Raw genomic sequence first — 14,454 nt, 5'->3', positions numbered from 1 at the left:
ACTGAGTCTCATCAATATAGCTGATGTCCAGCACAAGCCCACACAACTGTAGAAGCACACTAAAATAGGCTAATGAAGTGCAGTGTAGGGCAGGAATCTTAGAACAGTTCTCCCACTGGTACAACCTCTCCTACAATTGAGGTCTAAGCAATTTCAGATCTAATCAACCCCCTACCATCTTGACTGACACATGCACAGATAAGCTAAAAGGATTTTCATCACTTCCTCCAAGTTAATTCAAAGCAGTTTTAGAGCACATTCTTCCCTCTAATTCCATCTCATTATGAATTATTCCAATAGCCAGAGATGAGCTTCCACAATCGAGTAGTCTGTCTGGGTAACCCTCCAGATTAAAGCAAGCTGTGAATTGGAAGAGAATTTGCTTTTCTCACGGCATTGTAAAATCTATGTTGGCCAGGTAAACTAGAATGAGATTTAAACACAGTAACACAGCTAAGCCACCTGCAAATCTTCACTTGCAGCTGGTGATCAATGTACATAAAGTTCAGGAGTAATTTGGGAAAAATTCCTAATACAGGTCACAGATATTTATAACAATCATCAGTCTTGTAGAACAGGACAAAATAAGTTTCATGCATATAAAATCACCTTTTATTTATTGAAAGAGACTGACAGTTCAATACTTTGAATCATGTGTTAAGGTTAAGCCATAGCTGAAAACACAGCAGTGAGCATTCCGTTCTTGGACTGCAGATCATTTTGCACTACTCTGCCAATTTACAAAGCACCACCCCTCATTTTGTCCCATCTCAACTCTTTTCTTCTGCTGAGTCTCTACCTTTTATGTGCCCGTATCTCCCAATCTGGTGAAGAAAACCTGAGGTTATATAGCTTTTTGGACTTCTGATCCCTATACCCCAATTCAGTACTTGTTTCCCTGTTTTGAACTTTTCTAAATTAATACCAATGTCTATCCTATCCAAATACAAGTGAAATTAACAAAATAGGATATGGAAACAGGCCTAAAGGCCAGTTCTCCAACTGGTACTTGCCTCCTTCTAGCAATTCATTGATAATTTGGTCATAAGTTTATTAAAAGAAAAAGAAAAAAAGGGGAACAACAATACATTTATTCAGGGTTATATTTTTTAAACTGAAAAAAGGAATAAACACAAATTTCAGATCAGCATCTTTAAATATTCAATTATACAATTACCCTCAAAATATTCCTTGTGATAAACGGGCACTGTCACTCACAACTATCCAAATGCCACCTGAATTGCATTCTTATTTAGAAGATGTAACCAAATTTTTCTGCAACACATGCTTGCTGTTAGATATTTCCCCAAGTGTATCAGACAGGAAAAGTTGCAAGCTATTCAACCGGTGAGCTAGAACAACTACCAACGCTACTTTTAAAAAGTTAATTTACTAAACAGAAATGGACAAATCAACAATGTAAAATACCCGCTATTACTTATTTCTGCTTAAATGCCTACAGCAGAAAGAGGAAAACAAATCTTTCTGAAGTACTAGAATTTTTAGACACATAGGTAAATAGAACGCATAAAATATATATATACTTACAGTACTATGAAATACAACACTGTGGCCTTTTCCTAAACTTTCTATATGTGCTGAGAGGTTAAAACAGATGGCTCGATGTCTTATAGCATCCAGTGTTTGCGCATCAAAGAAGTCATGAGGTCTTGCTAGAAAAGAAAAAAAAAGAAGAGAGATCCTTAGTGTTCAACACAGTGAAAGCATTCAAACACATTCAAGCATGTAAATAAGTCTGAAGTGTCATTGGTAAATAATTTATCATTATGGCAGTAGCACTACCTTGTCAAAGAGTTGTAAATATTAATTTAACTGAGGAAGATACAACTCCAAGAGGTGTACAATTCATTTAAGCATGGTCAACACATAGTCCTTGTAAATGAAACAGTGAATTACACTCACTCATTTTTTTAAGTTTCAAGTGAATTCTATTCTTTCCTAATCTTCAAAATTAAGAATTCATTAATTTTGCTGAGTACCTCTGGGAACATCCATTGCTATCATCTCTTAAAAAAATAAAAGAAGTCCCAGTGCAAAGAAACTAAACCCAGAACTCATTAATAAATGCAAGGTCTAATTTAATGCAAAACCAGCCCATTTAGGTTGTGATATTTATGGGAACCTAAACAAGTGAGGCCAAGCCATCTTTACAAGACAGTCAATAATTCCAAAATTACTGCTGTGACTTTTTAAAAAATAAAGTACTTCAAAACATGATAGTACATACAATTAACATCTTAAAAGCAGAATTATAACTATACCTTATTTCTTAACTTTATTGAAAACAATCTGCTCTGATCTAATTTATAATCGATAAAAACTCCAGCTATTTCCAGTGAATACTGGGATGCTGCAAAGAGATCAACAATGGCAGTGAAAACAAAACTGGAGGGGATGCCGTCCAGAGGGACCTTGACGGGCTTGAGAGGTGGGCCCGTGTGAATCTCGAAGTTCAACAAGGCCAAGTGCAATGAAGGTCCTGCACATGGGTCGGGGCAATCCCAAGCACAAATACAGACTGGGCAGAGAATGGATTGAAAGCAGCCCTGAGGAGGAGGACTTGAGGCTGCTGGTGGACGAGAAGATCAACATGACACGGCAACATGCACTTGCAGCCCAGAAAGCCAACCATGTCCTGGGCTGTATCAAAAGAGGTGTGACCAGCAGGTCAAGGGAGGTGATTCTCCCCTTCTACTCTGCTCTTGTGAGACCCCACCTGGAGTACTGCATCCAGCTCTGGGGGCCCCAGTACAGGAGAGACATGGAGCTGTTGGAGTGAGTCCAGAGCAGGGCCATAAAGATGATCAGAGGGTTGGAAGAGTTGGAATGATGAAGACAGGCTGAAAGAGTTGGGATTGTTCAGGCTGGAGAAGAGAAGGCTCCGTATATAGCAGCCTTCCAGTACCTAAAGGTGGCCTACAAGAAAGCAGGAGAGGGACTGTTTATGAGGGAGTGTAGTGACAGGACAAGGGGTAATGCTCTTAAGCTGAAGGAGGGTCAATTTAGATCAGATATAAAGACGAAATTCTTCACTGTGAGGGTGGTGAGACACTGGAACAGGTTCCCCAGAGAAGTTGCATTTGTGGAAGTGTTCAAGGCCAGGCTGGATGGGGCTTTGAGAGGGGGTATCCCTGCCCATGGCAGAGGGGGTTTAGAACTAAGGTGATAGTTAAGATCCCTTCCAACCCAAACCATTCTATGATTCTATAAAACTGCTTGGTACTGCAGTGGAACACAAAGCAAAAGAATTAAGTATGAATTATTGTGAACATACAGAAAATGCTCTTCAAGAAATTTTTGATCTCCAAGGAGTAATAATGCTGAATAGTCACATGAAAAAACTACACTGCTAGACGTGTTTCTTTCTAGGTACATGTTCTTCAATTATTAGTAAACAGATTATTTTCTAGCCAAGAAGGACCAAATGCATCACATACTACACTTCAATTTATAATGAATAAAGTGCAGTTAACATCCATCTGATAGTTTACAAGTAGTCTAAACCCAGCAGGCAGTAACAAAGCCCTTTTCCTTTTAGAAAAAGACTTAAATATTTAAGTGTTTCTTGAACAGTAAAAAATTATTGAATTCTGATTTGGAGTATAAAGGTCTATCAATTCTACACTAAAAGCTCTTTAACCGAAAAATAACTGCTACTAGACACATATTTGCATACTGTTAGAAATACTTCACACAAATTTTTGAAAATATACCATATAGTACAGTAGTAAAATTGCACAAGCCAGTAAAGTATGAATGAAAGTATTCAGATTTTTTAAGCTTTGAGAGCAGTAATTCTCTATATAACACACTAAAATTAAAACTAATAGGAGCTGATAGTACATGATCAACTATATATCATCCTGTAATCTGCAAAAAACAGTGATTCAAAGTTCTGTTGTCTTCATTTAAAAGAACTTCTATATTCCTTTTCACCGAGATTATCTATCCATTACTTCAAAACAAACTACAACTTCCACTTGAAGCTAGTATTTGCTACACTCCTGGGACTAATTGCTTTTAAGCATTCATCTGTACATTATGTTCTGTCCTTACTCTATCTCAGTTGGATACTGCCAATTAGGCAATCAATCTCACTGAAATGTTTTCTCGCTCTAAGTGGTAACATAGAACCACAGCTCATGCTGCAGGTGGTCAGTGATGCAAGCATACAAATATTTGGTAAATAAATATGAGGGAGGAAGGAAGGGAAGGTGGAAAGGAAAAGATAATCCCAAATTTTTGGTTTTGGTTTCGTACAGCAAATTTCTTCAGGATTTACCACTGGATAACATTCAACAGATGCAGAAGAAAGGGCACAATTTGTGAAAGGCATATCAATAGCTTTATTTATTCCTTATTGAGTGTTAATGCTGTATCCTCTAAGTATCTTAAATCTATTCCCTCAAAATTATTTTCAGAGTAAGGTAATCTCCCTTCCTGCTTAATACAAGTTCCAAGTGCACATCATCAATTACTTAAATCAAAGTCTTCATACCAGTAGCCTACTAAATGAAATTCTAAGTCTTATGTAACTAACATAGTCTTACTGTTAATTCCATGAACAGTAAACGTCCTTGCTTACATTTCTCCAGTGAACTCAATTATCATGCTTGTTAATAACTATAGTGTCATCTTTGCCATTGGAAAAGCAAATAAAATATATAAAATTGTAAATATAATCTTAGGTTCTGCAAAATTCTTTGGGGTGGCTTCAGAATAGTAAGGTGCTACTTGCACCTTGCAAAAAAAAAAAGCCGACGTCTAATCAAACCATGAGGAGGTAGAAAGAACACATTGACAACAATTTTTCAGGAGAAAAATTGTTTTTGTGACACAAAACTGTAGGTTTTTGTCAAGCAATTATTTGTGATTTAAACAGATTGTACACTATCAAACAGAATCTTGCTTTACATCCATTTGTCATAACTTCCTATAACCCAACTTGCAGAGAACCTGGTACATAAGTTCAATACCCCTCCCTTTTAGACACTTTTAAAATATCTAAATATAAATCTATGTTCCTAGCTTTATATACTCCAGACTAAAAATACTTAATACTGTTATTTTGTTACTTTGGCTTCTTAGATAAAGGTCCTTGCCCTTTCCCATTCTTCTTGTAAAAACAAAAAAATATACAAACTTGCACACTTCATTCTTAACTAAAACTAAGCTAAGAAACAGACAAACAAAAATCTATCAGTCCTTTGTCACGTTTACCTAATCAACAATAATCTGCAAAGTTTTAATGAAAAGCTACCAATATTTAGCGTTTTCAGAAAACATCATCAGTTTTGGATACATTTCTGGGTCACATACCCTCTGGAGAAATACATTACAGTAGTCAGTTCCCAACTCGGAGATTATTTTTGCCTTAAGGTAAAACTCTACAGCCAGCATTGCCTTTGTCTCAAGTGCCAAGAAGATAAAAAACTGCTCAAGCAGCTGTCATTTTTCTTCCTGTGCAACACTTGATCAAGACAGCAGACCATTCAAGTACTACCGTCTGGTCTTTAACATTCCCATAATATTTACTACTTACATTTTTGCCATAGATTTGTTCAAGAATTCTGCAGTAAATGTTTATTACAACTAGAACATCTTTGCAGATAATTTGAAGTTTTAACTATCATGCTCTGATTTGAAACTTGTAAATCAATAATGTTCATCAATTCCTAATAAAATGCCAGCCTGAAAAACTACTTCTGCATACACTAGAGGGGGAAATTGAATTAAAATGCATTAAATCAGCCACCTAACAGAATCAATATGGAGAAGCAAGCTAAGATGCAACTCATGAATCTCTAAAGTGAAAATTTTGAAGTGAACAGTCTTAGACATCTATATTTTGAGCAACACAGTCAACAGATCAAGATTAGGAACCTATTTCAAGTCTCTCTCTCTCGTTACATTTAAGATGAACTAAAAGGATACTGCCAAGTAACCCTTCATTGATCAGCCTTCCCTTCTGGAACTCTCTCATTTACAAAGATTGCTAGAATGAAAAGGCAAGCTCTTTGAAAGTCAAATTCTGAAAAGAACAGAAATAGCTTTCTACTTTCTTCAGATGTTGAATCAGTGTCAAAATTAGAAGAGTCCTTGAAGTTTACACTTTTAGGATGTGTTTAATGATATAATTTGCTCACATATATTTTAAGAATACCCAAGCATTTCCAAACAAAAAAAGATGGCAAAAGAAAAAATAAATCACCGTAACTGAAGTTAACAGTAGCTCTTCTAGCACTGAACTGCATAGTTGTCACACAGTGTGGAAAAAGAGCACAGGAAATAAGCTTTTCAGAATTCTAGGCAATACTGTAACTTTTCAGGACAGGCTTCTTTGCATTCAAGGCAGAAACATGACCACTGCTTCAATAAATTTCAGTTGCTTACCACACAGGTGAGATATTAAGATAAGAATAATCACAATCATGTGATACAGAGTAATCACCTAAGACCACCAGTATGTGCATTCATTGTTGCAGTACTATTTGAATAACTGGCAACTGCATTTCTTCACAGGAACAGAAAGATCAATACAGCAAAGTGTTCTGCCACAGAAGAGTTCTGGAAAAGTAAGACTGTAATTGCTGACCCAGTGAAGTAACAAAAGTTCTCCAGCATACCATCACTAAAATCCTACTGCCAGCCAGGAAACAGGACTGAAATAATTGCCTGCTTATGAAGAGAGATCCATTCTGTGAACAGTATAACAGGTCCAGTGGCTCATAAAAAAGGTATCTTGCGCTCCTTTCCAATACCATGAGGTTGGCTTTACACCACAGGTAAAAATTAATGGAAGTTTTTTCTTCAGCTGTTGACATACCAGCAGAAAAAAAAAAATCTAAATGGGTTTTTACACGTCTCTACTCTAAAATGCAACTGTCACAGTAACAGTTTAAAATTAGTAAATAATCAGTTCAGTACTGAAGAGCCGCATCCAAAGTTAATTTTTTTTAACAATTGCCTAGTCTTTCCTAACCATTTCTGTACATTAGAATCTCTAAATAAATTTGACATGGTTATTACTCTGATGCTAGGACAACTCATGAATCAAACAACTGGATCAAAATGAACTAGAAAAGGTACTGGGTAAATGATTATTACTTGCTAGAGGAAACAATTTTCACTTTAAATGATAAATCACACTTCTCAGCACATTGGTTCATTTAAAATTAACAAACATCAACTGTGTGGAGAAAGATTAAAAAAACATAGCAAGTCAAATCTGCCCAAAATTAGATCTTGGTTATGCTCATAGAACTGTCATTAAGCTAATGAAACACTGTGCTCAAGGAAGAGCTTATATAATGTGCGTTGATCTCTAATTTATATGAATCTGTAATCTCTGTCTGCAGTACTGAACTTCAGATCTCATCATCACTAAACAGAACATTTTCCAACAGTAATACAGTTAGCAAACAAAAAGTAACTCTACAATGAAAAGCATCTTTAAATTGTAAACTCAAACTGTTGCTCACAGAAAATTGATCTTTTCTACTGAATGCATAGATGTTTTGACCTATAAAGGAACACAAACTGAATGTGGAATTGTTTTCCTCCCATCACAAGGGATGCCAACACTATAACGTTAAAGATCACCAACCCTACCAGACCCACATCTGCAGAGAAACAACCCCATTGAAGAGGAACTTCCTAAGACAAAATTTTCAACAACTTCTACTTCTGAAAATACTTACGTAATGATCGTCGTCTCTTGTTCTTTAACTTTCTTCTTTTATTCATTCCAGCTTTAGATGGAGATTCCTCTTTGGCCTTTGGCTGGCTGGCAACTTTTGAAGAGTTCTGCTGGCTGAAGTGTGTGGGCACATGACGGGCAAGTCCTCCCTGAGATGCAAAGCTGGCATTGCACCCACCAACTACACACTAACGAGACAAAAAACAGAACAACTGTATCAGCGTGCTATATGGCACTCATTCACAGGAGTTTAATACATCTTTCAGTTCGACTTTTCTGGCTTAACCTCCAACACACTAAAAGGAAGACAAACTCTTAACGACCATGTAATTCCTAAAAACAGAAACATAATCTGAAATAAATTTCTATCTGAACTTTATAGCTCTCAATAATTATTTCAGGGTATAATAACTTTTCCAATATTATAATTAAATATTGTACAACATAAAACCAATTTCAAACAATCCACTGACAAACCCTTCCCACAGAAAATAAATGCTTCTGAATAACTTTCCCCCTCACAGACCAACATCCCCGTCTTTCAAAATACTGCACTGTTATTCTGTATTTCTCAACAGCTCTCCAGTCTTCTGCATTTGATAACAGTGATGTTCTAACATTCCCCTTTCTTGTGACAAGGCAGAAGTAAAAAAAAAAAAAATACATCCTTACCCATATTAAATTTGAAACAGCTTAATATTTTTTGTAAATGCTATGCAAAGTCAATAAACCTTACAAAAATCTTACAGTTCTGTCTAAAACTTTACCTTCAGTAACTTGAAAGCTGTATTAACAATTATTTATATATTTATTTTGGGATGCTACTATTACTTCAGAAGTATTTAAGAAAGTTCTTATTTAAAGGAAATGGCCTCTCTTTCTCAAACAGAAAAGAAAATATCCAACAATAACTAAACAGAAACACAGAAACTGCAAGATATGTGCAACTAAGCTAGTACTGGCTACAATAATTATTGGTATTTTTATAAGTATTTGGTTTATATTTACAATTATTTCATTTTCAAAATAAGTATTTAAATTACAATGTTGGGGAGGGAGGCACAAACCTTTTCTCTTCTGCTCTGAGCTTACAAGGGTAACAGAAAAGTAATTTTAAGATATGCATCCCATCATTTGCTGCAATGAATTGTGTATCCACATGATCAATTTTTCTTCTGACCCAGAGAACAGTAGTAGGGCAAATAAGTTGATCAGCCAGTAGCAAGAAACCACTCTAAACCACTGGAAAGTTCTCCTCCTTCCACATCTGTTCTGTTCCTCCCTCTCCTTCCCTCTTTCTCAGCTCTTTCAATCTGTACCACTCTTCTCTAGCACTTCCCATCACAGCAAACTGATGAGGCAGTTCCAATAGGAGTTTGGGAACAAGCAATGCTGCAACTATGTACATTGTGTCAAGTTTTCTCTGAAGAGTAAGGAAGAATTTGCAAGCTCTTAACAGTAATCTGCCCCAAGCCTGCACATTTCATCAAAAGACAAGAAAACAGCAGTAGAACACCACTCAGCATGTTTTGTTCCTAAAACCCAACTATGTTGTTTTCCAACTGTGGCTGCAGAATTAAAACGTCTGGTTCTGTGCCTCAGACCTAGCAAATTGTTTTCCATGATCATCATAAAACAATATAGTGTCCATGAAGAAAAAAATAAAACACCAAACTGTGTTATCCCCAAGGACTTAATACTTGCTATAGCACTGAAAGTATGTATATCTATTTCAAGATAGTAAAAGACAAAAAATAGGAGGACTTTTTCACATTTTCATTTGCCTTTTTTTTTTTTTTAAGGGAAAAAGACTTGGGAAGTTAGGGAAAGTTTTCTATGTACAGCACTAACTACAAACATATTTAGGATCCTTCACATTGTATTTGTTCCTCCCTGTCTCCCCCACTAATAAGTATCTTAAGAATTGTGAAGATTTTTACCAAAAAAAAAAAAAAAAAAAATCTATCTACACTTTTTTACCTTGCTCTATAATTTCCCATGTTCAATCAACAGCAATATACTTGTAGTGATTTACAATGTAAGAAATCCCAACACATCTATGACATTCAAAACACTTAAGCTCCTAATCTCATTTACACTACAGTAATCTCAATGCAATATTTATTACTTGAAATTAATACTGAAGATTAAAATTTAGTTACAGAATCATAGAATGGTTTGGGTTGGAAGGGACTTTTTAAAATCATCCAGTTCCAACTCCCCTACCATGGGTAGGGACATCATCTACTAAATTAGGTTGCTCAAAGCCCCATCCAAGCTGACCTTGAACCTGACCCACTTAGTCGTATTAAAGATGATCAAACTCACGATCAACAGATACTGATAAAATACATACATGCATTAGTCCAAACATGTTTTATCCTATACTTTTTAAGTCCTTGAAATAGCTGTCTTGCCCATAAAAGCAGTTTCATGAAACTAAACTAAGCAACTAAATCTAAACTTAGGTTAAACTTTCATTAAGGTGCTCCTGACTTCAGCTTCTAGCTCCTTCCGATCCTACAAACACTGACAGGAAAAAAAAAAAAAAAAAAAAAGTGCAACCTGCCCGTCCCCATACCCTGAAGTTCAATCACACTGAGAAATTAAAATTTCAGTCTTGCCAATGCCTGCTAGAGGTCAGAAATAACCTAAAATCTTGGTACAGTGCATGCATTACCATGTTCCAAGTTTATTAAAGTATAATATCAAAAGGCAATACCTTCTGAAAATAACACACAAACTTTTTATCAGGCGCATTTCTAAAACTCTTTAAAACACAAGTCTATAAGACTTAATTGTATTTCTTGCCAGATGGGAAACATTGTTTTATGACAAACTGCAGTTTGACTCAAATGTCTTAACTTGTTTTCTTTATACACAACTAGATGGAAGTCACAGATTATCTACAAAAGCTACCACTTACTTTTCTTGCTCTACCCAAGTTTTACTTTCAAAAGTCCCAAACTAGCATCCTTAAATCTTCAATATATGCAACTTGCCACTAGAAATTATCTTTTTCCAGAAAGCCTATTTATAGTCTGCAGCCACAGTATGAAATATGTGCAGAAATCATTACATTCAGGTATTGTGTAGCTTGAGACTACCTGATCATGTCATCAAATAATCAACAGCTGATAGATCAAAGATGACAGAGAATGCCTTTGTAGTAGACAGGAAATAGTAGAAGAGGAGAAAAATCTTACCTGTTTTTTCTTTTTTTTTTCTCTAAAATAATATATCCAGCAATCCGTTACTAATGGGTAAAGTCTCTTCTCTCCAAAGATAAAGGAGCAGTTCAGGCTGTCACTTCAGGATCTCTGGACGGTAAGTCACACCAAATCAGCTTCCCACCAGATAATTATACAGATCTAGAGGGCTTCTAATAAATCAAACTCAACTAGTATGCACAACTTTAAACCAATATCTTCGTTTTTCCCCCAAAACCTAAATCTCAAAATTTTGCATTCAATTTGAAATATGATAGATTGGGTCCGGATTGGTGGATATGTTACTTCAAGAGAAAATAAGTCAACACGTAAGAAGTTTAATTTCTCCAGTGTACCCATACCCACCATTATTAATGGGCAGTAATGACCAGTGACTTTAAAAGCAGGATATAAAAATATCTAGCAATATAAGGTTTTTTTCTAAATTCAGAATAACGTAATCTCCTTTTTAGAATATCCAATGTGTAATTTTTCCAATAAATCCAACAGTAATATTTTAGACATCAGAATAAACCTTCTTGTTGTCTCAACATCTAAGTGTTCAGGCAGAATATCTTTACGTGTTCTACCTGCATCTGCAGTGCTCTAACGGATAGAAGATATTCTGCCAAGAGAGTAACAGACATGAATTCCAGATGAGGACTGGAGCTGCTTGGCTGTGCTTTCTAGATTTCAACAAGTGTTACTCTACTGAGAGTCATATCAAATGCAGTCACCTCTTAATGAATTCTGGAAGTTACGGGTGGCAGAATGAGCACCAAATTTCATTTTTATTATTACTTTCTTCCCCCCTTTTAAACAAAGGATGAAAGCCTCCAATGAACCTGTGTATTGTCATTTGTTGTTATTGAAAGCATTTACGCCACATGAGCAAACCTTGCATGACTGAGCTTAAACATTAAGAGCATACCCACTGGCATCAGTATGTGAAAGCAGTTGGTAGCATATCCACGCACAGTCTTATATTTACAGAAAATTGCTATATACAATTATTTTGCATAAAATCTCCTACTGTTTCGTGCTCACTCTACCATTTGTCCTTTCATTATGCCTAACAACTTGTATTTGGTCACCCAGACTACATTTTAAGAGTTTATTTGATAGGTCTTCAAGTAACTTTCAATGCCTTGTACAGCAACAAGGCATGGCGAGTAGTATTCAGATTCTTTTTTGACTACCAGAAACCATGCTGGAAAATGCAGGTTGTCACAGCACATTAGCTGTTCAAATACTTAGTAACAGCCAAGTTTAGGACAAGTAAGATAGAAAGCTGATGTCTGTAACTGTCTTTGGCAAGCTGAGAGAAATTGAATGAAGAAATTCTAACTCAGCAGATTATTCCTCTAGATCACCTGTCTACATGTTCTGAAAGCTTTTAAGTTGCCGAACCCTTGGCAGGACCACCACTACATGTTGATGATGCTCCACAACATACCACCAGTTTCTAAAAAGCTGCAAAAATTACGTTGTAACAGAACTAAAAAAGAGTAATGTTTAGGTTTTTCTCTCTCAACCCTGAACATAAATATCATACACAAACATGCACATACTAAATGTCTTCAGAGAAACAATTACACAGTCTGAGAACAGCTATATTAAATGAATGTCTACAATGACAAAAAAAAAAAAAAGATGAAAGGGTGGCTAGAATCAGACTGCAATAAGCAAAAGAGAAAACTTCCAGCAGCACAAGAGCAATGAACTTCAGGTATTAAGAGGAACAGCGTTAACTTCAAAAAATATCAAACAGTGGCCCAAAGAAGGCCAGTAAGTTCTCAACCAGAAACATGTTCTGTAAGACCAGTTTGTTTGCTCCTATTGACAAATCTAGGAAATAGTGCATACCAAAAGTAGGATTGGAAAAGCATGCTGCTTTGCAGGAATCTTATTTGACTACAGACTGAAAACTAACTAGCTGCAATTGCTAACTATGTCTCATTTAACAGACTCTTTGGTGGAAGGATTGGTGGGTGCCCTAAGAAAGACTTTATCAGTAGCAAAATTTAGTGATGATGGCCTCAAAAAAATCAAGCAAAAAATCCATCCCCATGTTACATATGAAACCCAAGGCCATCAGTATTAAAAGCTCAGGGAAAAAAGGGAGAGAATAAACAGAAAAGCAATATGATGAGTGAAGGGGAACCGAGGTCTTAAGTTCTGCCCAAAGATCTAGAGTTAGTTGGGTTTTTTCTCTCCTTAATTCCCCAGATGACTCAGATACAGAATGTCTCCTCCTTATGAGCTGAACATACACTACCAGGAAATTGCCCCATATAAAAATGGAGCTAGCATAACAAAGGTCTCAAAAAAGGTATTCACAAGGACATTTACCTTTTCCATGACATAGGTACTGCAATATTAATTCTGAGGGGGACACACTAAACCACACAAACAGAAAACACAGGAGAAACTTATGAAAATATGTAACATTTCACCTTTGTAATTTAGAAGTGGGTTCATTTCTGTGACAAAGTAACTACAGTCACATAGTTTATATGAATGCATGGAAAGGGCAGGTAAACCCCCAAAGACCTCTTAATATGAAGGCACAGCAGCTCATTTACAGCTGGATACAGCTGTTAGTTGTGGGACAACACCATGTGTATCACAATAATAGATAATTAAACCCAAAATGGGCAACTATATAAAATGAGTCCACTTGCAAGCAAAAGGGTGACAGGACAGGGACATATCCTTCGAGAGAGCAATTCTAATGCAAAGGACAGCTTTATGCCCGAGACAGTCCCCAACTGCCTTTCAATTTAAGAAAAAACTTTTGTCTCTTATTTTGACTACAAATATAATACAGAAGCCTGCCATATATTTATTACTCTCCTCTGGTCATTATACAATTATAGTGTTCTTTTACCTTTACATAAGTAAATTTTTCATGCTTTTAATTGTCACTTTCCTAGTTAACATTTTCTTGCTTTTCTTAAAAAGATCCTGAACAGCAGTTCTTCAGACAACAGCACACAGCTATACTATTTCCATTAATGCCATTGTTGGCTTTCCTCAAAAATCCTGATATTTATTTTTTAAATAAACCACCAAATGACTCGGTATTTTCACCAAGTTCTTTAAAATGACAGATTCCTTCCTTTTATGCTAGAACTCAAGTATATTGTCATGAAGCACACAGAAATTTTATTTGTAATTTAGGTTTTGGGAGATATTTTTGTCTGCAGTAATCAACAAGAACAAGAAGTCCTTAATCCAGCTCTGACTTGAAAAAAATTAGCTTTTTCTAAAGGGTAATTAAGATTTATAAGAACAGCTAAATGCAAACAGAAACATTTGCTCCATTTTTGAATGACTGCCGTAAAACAATTAGTAATGGCTGCTCTTGGACCGATCAAGACTAATATCCAACACTTGAAGTGGTTTTATATCAGACAGTAGATTTCAAAAGCTTGTAAAAGAAAAGAAGCAAGCAAGGAAAGGGGGCTAGTTAATTAATAGGTTGCTATCACAGACACTTACATACTTGACTACCTCATGTGA

General features: G+C 35.9%; 1 protein-coding gene across 2 annotated transcripts in view; it reads right to left on the bottom strand.

The window, feature by feature from the left end:
• The window catches only part of AEBP2 (AE binding protein 2), a 51,541-nt gene that overhangs the window by 11,130 nt on the left and 25,957 nt on the right, over nucleotides 1-14,454 (bottom strand). For both annotated transcript variants that reach the window (XM_054824833.1, XM_054824840.1), the window contains exons 4-5: nucleotides 7,722-7,908; nucleotides 1,549-1,673 (exon numbers count right to left, since the gene is read on the bottom strand). In XM_054824833.1, coding sequence (XP_054680808.1) covers nucleotides 1,549-1,673; nucleotides 7,722-7,908 — 312 coding nt within the window. The remainder of the gene's footprint in view (nucleotides 1-1,548; nucleotides 1,674-7,721; nucleotides 7,909-14,454) is intronic.

Source organism: Grus americana, chromosome 1, assembly GCF_028858705.1.
Source record: "Grus americana isolate bGruAme1 chromosome 1, bGruAme1.mat, whole genome shotgun sequence".
Taxonomy (NCBI): domain Eukaryota; kingdom Metazoa; phylum Chordata; class Aves; order Gruiformes; family Gruidae; genus Grus; species Grus americana.
This window is presented reverse-complemented; position numbering and strand designations above follow the sequence as displayed.